The sequence below is a fragment of the Rhinopithecus bieti genome, unplaced genomic scaffold, assembly GCF_001698545.2.
Source record: "Rhinopithecus bieti isolate Rb0 unplaced genomic scaffold, ASM169854v2 scaffold_4666, whole genome shotgun sequence".
Classification (NCBI taxonomy): Eukaryota; Metazoa; Chordata; class Mammalia; order Primates; family Cercopithecidae; genus Rhinopithecus; species Rhinopithecus bieti.
This window is the reverse complement of record NW_016804530.1, coordinates 356024-363813: the sequence shown is the minus strand read 5'-3', so window position 1 is coordinate 363813 and position 7790 is coordinate 356024. Positions and strand designations below refer to the sequence as shown.

At 45.8% G+C, this 7790-nt stretch overlaps 1 protein-coding gene across 1 annotated transcript in view; it reads left to right on the top strand.

Moving 5' to 3' along the window:
* DEPDC5 (DEP domain containing 5, GATOR1 subcomplex subunit) overlaps positions 1 to 7790 on the top strand; it is a 159907-nt gene that overhangs the window by 43288 nt on the left and 108829 nt on the right. The window contains 3 exon segments of the mRNA XM_017868941.1: positions 1484 to 1587; positions 2482 to 2556; positions 7524 to 7658. Of these exon segments, the coding sequence (XP_017724430.1) occupies positions 1484 to 1587; positions 2482 to 2556; positions 7524 to 7658 (314 nt within the window).

Sequence of the window (7790 nt, the reverse complement as noted above, 5' to 3'; positions counted from 1 at the left end):
TGTTTTGAGACAGAGTCTCGCTCAGCCTGGAGTGCAGTGGTGTGATCTCGGCTCACTGCAAGCTCTGCTTCCTGGGTCCCCACCATTCTCCTGCCTCGGCCTCCCGAGTAGCTGGGACTACAGGCGCCAGCCACCATACCTGGCTAATTTTTTTGGTATTTTTTTAGTAGAGATGGGCTTGACCATGTTAGCCAGAATGGTCTCGATCTCCTGACTTCATGATCTGCCCATCTTGGCCTCCCAAAGTGCTGGGATTACGGGCATGAGCCACTGCGCCCAGCCCACTGTATCATTTTTTATTTTTAAGTAGAAATTACATTGGGTTAGTATTGTTGAAAATTGAGGTGACTTCCAGCTTTTCGCTATTCTCAACAGTATTGCCAGTGAACATTCTTACAGATAAGTTTTAAGCATATCTTTAGTTTTATTATAAATTCCCAGAAATGGAACTATTAGGTCAAAGAATGGTCTGTGTTGTAAAGGCTATTTGTATAGCCAATGTACCCTCCATTAAAGTAGAAGATCCTGTTTTCCTAGCAGCAATTTCTGTGTCCTCACCAACACTGAAGGTTTTTTTTCGTTTTTTGTTTTTTGTTTTTGAGATGGAGTTGTGCTGTGTCTCCCAGGCTGGAGTGCAGTGGCTCGATCTCGGCTCACTGAAATGTCCGCCTCCTGGGTTCAAGTGATTCTCCTGCCTCAGCCTTCCAAGTAGCTGGGATTACAGGTGCCTGCCACTGTACCCAGCTAATTTTTGCATTTTTAGTAGAAACGGGGTTTCACCATGTTGGCCAGGCTGGTCTTGAACTCCTGACCTCTTTATCCACCTGCCTCAGCCTCCTAAAGTGCTGGAATAGTAAGTATGAGCTACCGCACCCAGCCTCTTTTTTTTAATGCTTCTTTCCCAATTGGATTGGCAGAAAAATAAGCTCACTGAGTCTTTTTTTTGTTTGTTTTTTGAGACAGAGTCTCGCTCTTTCACCTAGGCTGGAGTGCAGTGGTGTGATCTTGGCTCACTGTACTCCAATTACACTCTTTTTGAAACCTTGTAAGGAACCTGATGTTCTGTATTTAAAGTTGCTGTATTAGTCCATTGTCTCACTGCTATAAAGACATACCCAAGACTGGGTAATTTATAAAGAAAAAAAAGTTTAATTGACTTATGGTTCTGCATGGCTGGGGAGGCCTCTGGAAACTTACAATCATGGTGGAAGGTGAAGGGGAAGCAAGACATGTCTTACCATGGTGAAGCAGGAAAAAGAGCAAGCACAGGGGAAAGTGCCCCTTTTAAACCATTAGATATCATGAGAACTCCCTCACTATCACAAGAACGGCATGGGGGAAACCACCCCCATGATCCAATCACCTCCCACGAGGTTCCTCCCTTGACACATAGGAATTACAATTTGAGATGCAGTTTGGGAGTGACACAGAGCCAAACCATATCAGCTGCTCAATATCCGTTTTATGATAATACTCTTTTCAGAGTGGTGGTGCAAAATGAGAGAAGAGAAGAATGGACTTCACTTCTCGTGACCATTAAAAAACTCTTCATCCAGTATCCAGTGTTGGTGCGACTGGAACAGGCAGGTACTGCTTTCATGTAATAGAAGGTGCGGCGGGGACAGGAAGTGTAGGAGGGGTCTGGGATACAGAGAAGAGATTTGTGCTTGTATCTCTCCCATGGCTGTGTGTAGTTTCGGCTTTTGATCAGGTTTCTGTTTCCAGTTGGATCCCAATTGTATATTTCGTTATGCAGTAAGTTCAACAGTGTCCCTCATACAGGGCGTGAGGCCTTGTGGAGCCAGATGGCTTCCACTTTTTTTTTTTTTTTGAGACAGGGTCTCACTCTGTCATCTAGGCTGCACTGGAGTAGAGCAGTCGTACTTTAACTTTAAACCCCTGGGGCTCAAGCAATCCTCCTGCCTCCATCTCCTGGGTAGCTAGGACGACAAGCACGCACTACCATGCCCAGATAATTATTTCATTTTTTGTAAAGACAGAGTCTCACTGTGTTGACCAGGCTGGTTTCAAACTCCTCGTCTTAAGCGATCTTCCTGCCTCCACCTCCCAAAGTGCTGGGATTACAGGCGCGAGCCACCATGCTCAGCCACCACTTATTTAAGAGTTCATCTTTTGGCCGGGTGCGGTGGCTCACGCCTGTGATCCCACCACTTTCGGAGGCCAAGGCGGGCGGATCACGAGGTCAGGAGTTTAAGACCAGCCTGATCAATATGGTGAAACCCTGTCTTTACTAAAAATACAAAAATTAGCCTTGCGTGGTGGCACATGCTTGTAGTTCTGGCTACTCGGGAGGTTGAGGCAAGAGAATCGCTTGAACCTGGGAGGTGGAGATTGCAGTGAGCCAAGATCGCACCACTGCACTCCAGCATGGGCAACAGAGCAAGACTCTGTCTTAAAAAAAAAAAAAGAGAGTTCATCTTTCGTGAGATGTTTTTCTTTCTCTTGTATATTTTACTTCAGAGGGCTTTCCTCAAGGAGACAATTCTACCTCAGCACAAGGAAACTACCTGGAGGCCATCAATCTGTCATTCAATGGTAAGTAAGAATGCCAGCCAATGAGCCAGCATCTTGCCTACCACATGGCTATGTTACTGGAAAGGTGTCTTGATCCAGACCCTAAGAGAAGGTTCTTGGATCTTACAGAAGAAAGAATCTGGGGGCGAGTCCACAGAATAAAGTGAAAGCAAGTATATTAAGGAATAGGCCGGGCGTAGTGGCTCACGCCTATAATCCCAGCACTTTGGGAGGCTGAGGCGGGTGGATCACCTGAGGTCAGGAGTTCGAGACCAGCCTGGTCAACATGGTGAAACCTCGTCTCTAATAATAATACAAAAATTAGCTGGGCATGGTGGTGCACACCTATAATCCCAGCTACTTGGGAGGCTGAGGCAGGAGAATTGCTTGAACCCAGGAGGCAGAGGTTGCAGTGAGCCGAGATCGTGCCATTATACTCCAGCCTGGGTGACAAGAGCGATACTCTGTCTCATAAAAAAGAAAGAAAGGAATAAAAGCATGACTACTCCATAGAAAGAGCAGGGCATTTCTGAAAGCAGGAGGAGGAACACATTCTCCTTAGGTACCATGGTGGTTTATATGTAACAAAGCAAACAGTCATGGGGGAGAGGTGCTCTTCTGCAAGCACTCATGACAAAGGATTGTTCATCTTTGTGTAACTGCTGTCTTTCTCAAGAATCTATATTATTTTCTTTAAAGCAAAACTTACTTTTTTTTGAGACGGAGTCTTGCTCTGTCACCAGATTGGAGTGCAGTGACGCAATCTCGGCCCACTGCAACCTCCGACTCGTGGATTCAAGCGATTCTTCTGCCTCAGCCTCCCAAGTAGCTGGGACTACAGGTGCGCATCACCACACCCAGCTAATTTTTGTATTTTTTGGAGAGACAGGGTTTCACCACGTTGGCCAGAATGGTCTCAATCTCCTGACTTCATGATCCACCCGCCTTGGCCTCCCAAAGTGTTGGGATTATAGGCATGAGCCACCGCACCTGGCCTTTTTGTTTTTTAATATGCTTTAAGTTCTGGGATACATGTGCAGAACGTGCAGGTTTGTTACATAGGTACACATGTGCCATGGTGGTTTGCTTCACCCATCAACCCATCATCTCCGTTAGGTATTTCTCCTAATGCTTTTTTTTGTTGTTGTATTTTTTGGGATGGAGTGTTGCTCTGTCTTCCAGGCTGGAGTGCAGTGGTGTGATCTTGGCTCACTGAAACCTCTACCTCCCAGATTCAAGTGATTCTCCTGCCTCAGCCTCCTGAGTAGCTGGGACTACAGGTGTGCACCACCACGCCTGGCTAATTTTTGTGTTTTTAGTAGAGACGAGGTTTCACCGTATTGGCCAGGCTGGTCTCAAACTCCTGACCTTGTGATCCACCTAGCTCAGCCTCCCAAAGTGTTGGAATGACAGGCATGAGCCACCGCGCCCGGTCTTTTTTTTTTTTTTTTTGAGTCAGTCTCACTCTGTCTCCAGGCTGCAGTGCAGTGGCGTGATCTCTGCTCAGTGCAACCTCCAACTCCCAGGTTCAAGCGATTCTCCTGCCTCAGTCTCCCAAGTAGCTGGGATCACAGGTACGTGCCACCACACCCAGCTAATTTTTGTATTTTTAGTAGAGAGAGAGTTGTATGTACCATGTTGGCCAGGATGGTCTTGATCTCCTGACCTCGTGATCCGCCCACCTCGGCCTCCCAAAGTGCTGGGATTACAGGCGTGAGCCACTGCGCCTGGCCGCAAAACTTAAACTAAGAATGCTTTCGTTCTTATGATATTGGGACATCAGGGCTGGGCACGGTGGCTCACGCCTGTAATCTCAGCACTTTGGGAGGCCAACGCGGGCAGATCACAAGGTCAGGAGATTGAGACCATCCTGGCTAACACGGTGAAACCCCGTCTTTACTAAAAATACAAAAAATTAACCGGGCATGGTGGCAGGTCCTGTATTCCCAGCTACTCTAGAGACTGAGGCAGGAGAATGGTTTGAACACTGGAGGCGGAGCTTGCAGTGAGCCAAGATTGCGCCACTGCACTCCAGCCCTGGACACAGAGAAGACTCCGAGACTCAAAAAAAGAGAAAAAAAACAAAAAACAAAAACAAGTATTATGGGCCATCAGGACATTTCCTGGTCTGTGTAAGTCCTGATCTGTTGGGGTAAACACTGATAACCTGTTCCCTTAACTCGTAAACATCTGACAAGAACCTAACCCCGAGAATGCAGCTACACTGAACCTCCATTGTCCCCACTCCTATTTCAAAAGTTCTCTGGTTAAAGGCCTCTTGACAGCTATTCGGTCTCTTATGAATGCCTGAGACCACCAGTGATGATGCCTCCATTCAGCCCCCAAATTAAACAATAGTTGTCTCATTGGGTGGTTGTAACGACCAACATTTTAGCTCTTGTCTTCTGACCGGTGAATATCCATCTGTTCTGGTGGTTCAGGGAACTGCAAAGGATCCTCCTTGAGGTTTTGGACTTACTGCACGGATTATTATTTTCCACCCCATCCCTCATGCCGAGTAATTTTTAAAAATCTACTTAAAAAAATAAAAATTTAAAATTAAAAATAAAAATAAACTTAGTTAAAAAACAAATTACAAAAGGTGAGCCAGGTGCCATGACTCACACCTCTATCAATCCCAGCTACTTTGGAGGTCAAGGGCGCAGCGATCACTGAGGTTCCGGAGGGGTGTGACACCAGCCTGGGTGCAACATGGTGAACCCTGTCTCTTACTAAAAATACACAAAGAGTTAGCTGGCATCGGTGCGCTACACACCTGTAATCTCAGCTATTCAGGAGGGGCTGAGACAGTGAGAATCACTTGAACCTGGAGGGTGGAGCGTTGTGGTGAGACAGAGATCACGCACCGCACTCCAGCCTGGGTGATATGAAAAAGACACTATCTCAAAAAAGAAAAAATTTTTTTTTTTGTTTTTTTTTTTATAATAAATTAGTCCTGCTGCAATGGCTGACCCTGTAATACCAGCACTGTTGCGCGAGGCTGAGGTAGGATCACCTGAGGTCAGGAGCAAGACCAGCCGTGCAACATGGGCAAAAGCGCGCCAGTGTCTTGTACTAAAAATACATAAAAAAAACTTGCCGCATGTCGGTGCAATGCCTGTCATTACCAGCTACTTGGGGAGGCTGAAGCAAGGAAGGGAAAATTCACTTAAAACCTGGGGAGGTGGAGGGTTACAGTGAGCTGAGATTGTGCCACTGCATTCCAAGCCTGGGGTGATGAGTTAAGGACAGATAGCAATAGAATTAGAAGTAGAGTAGAGTAGAGTAGAAGTAGGTAGAGTAGAGTAGAGTAGAGTAGAATAGCATAGGAACTATCCTCCTGACCCCCATTGTCCTCTTTTTTAAGGGGAACCATTGTTGCAGTGGCATGGTCCTAGCCCAGCATGTATGGTGTTATCGCGATGAATATAGTTGTTTAGAGAATAACCAGAAATGCTAGCTGTTTAGTAAACAAACAAGGGAATGCGAGTAAGGACTACAGAGGCTTAAGTGGAGCAGCCGGAAAGGCTCAAACACGCCATGTTGAAGAACCTTAGTGGTCTGGGACCATGAGCAGCAGGAATTCATGAGCAAGCCATATTTCAGCTTCCAGCAACCAGTCGGTCTCTGCTCTCCGTGTCCGCGAATTCACGAGTGCGCTGGGTAGAGAAGTCCTGATCTGCCCAGCTCCAGGCTAGGTGGTCCATCTGTCACGGCCAGAGGAGGAAGTGATGCATGTACATTCACGCATCACTGTGTATATCTCTTCCCAGTGTGTCTGTACACAGGTTGCTGGGGGATTCTAGAGCATGAGGTCTTCCTATTAGTAAATCTTCTTGTCATATTGGAATATCACTGATTTTTCACTAGTAAGAATCCGAAGCTAGAAGTAAAAAGTGAACTTGCCAGATTTACAAAATCATCCCAAGATTTTAGCGTCTACTCTTTTAAATAGTGTCTTAAATTAAATACGTTATCTATATAATCTAATTATTAGTTTATATATATAATAAATAATTATAATATATAAAATAATCTAATATATCAAAAGTTTTACTACAGACTCATTTATAGATGTGTTCATTAACAGCATGGATTTTTTTTTTTTTTTTTTTTTTTGATCACAGAGTCTTGCTCTGTGCTCTGTCACCCAGGCTGGAATGCAGTGGCGTGATCTCTGCTCACTGCCACCTCTGCCTCCTGGGTTCAAGTGATTCTCCCATCTCAGTCTCCCAAGTAGCTGGGATTACAGGTGCACACCACCATGTCTGGTTAATTTTTGTATTTTTTGGTAGGGATGGAGTTTCACCATGTTGGCCAGCCTGGTCTAAAACTCCTGATTTCAAGTGATCCACCTGCCTCGGCCTCCCAAAGTGCTGGGATTACAGGTGTGAGCCACCGTGCCCAGCCCTAACAGCATGAAATTTGAGCATTTAAGGCTGCACAGGGCAAGTATTAGGCATCAATGAGGTATATTAACAAAGGTGACAGAGACTTATTCATGTGGTCAAGTAGTTCTTAATATAGAAAAGATAGATGTGTATACATTTAACTAGAATGTGGCAGTTGCTATAATAAAAATATGGGCCGGGTGCGGTGGCTCACGCCTGTAATCCCAGCACTTTGGGAGGCCGAGGTGGGCGAACCACCTGAGGTCGGGAGTTCGAGACCATCCTGGCCAACATGGTGGAACCCGTCTCTACTAAAAATACAAAAAATTACCCAGGTGTGGTGGCATGCACCTGTAGTCCCAGCTACGCAGGAGGCTGAGGCAGGAGAATTGCTTGAACCCAGGAGGCGGAGGTTGCAGTGAGCCCAGATCACGCCAACGTACTCCAGCCTGGTGACAGAGCAAGACTCTGTCTCAAAATAAAATAAAATAAAATAAAAATATGGGCAGAATGCTCTGAGAGTGTAGAGATGCTTGTTTGTGACGGGTTCTGAAAAACTGTAACATCATTATTGTGGAATTTTTGTTTTATTTCTAGTGTTTGATAAGCATTACATCAACCGCAACTTTGACCGAACGGGGCAGATGTCAGTGGTGATCACGCCCGGGGTGGGTGTCTTTGAAGTGGACCGCCTACTCATGATCTTGACCAAGCAGCGGATGATAGATAATGGTAATGCTCTCTGGTTTGTGCCCTGTCTCCACATGTTCCTAGCCTGCTTTTCCCTTAGAACTGTGAGCTTCACTGACTTCTTAGAGTGTGAGGAGCTCTGTATAGTGTTCTGTGTGTCACAACATCTGTGGA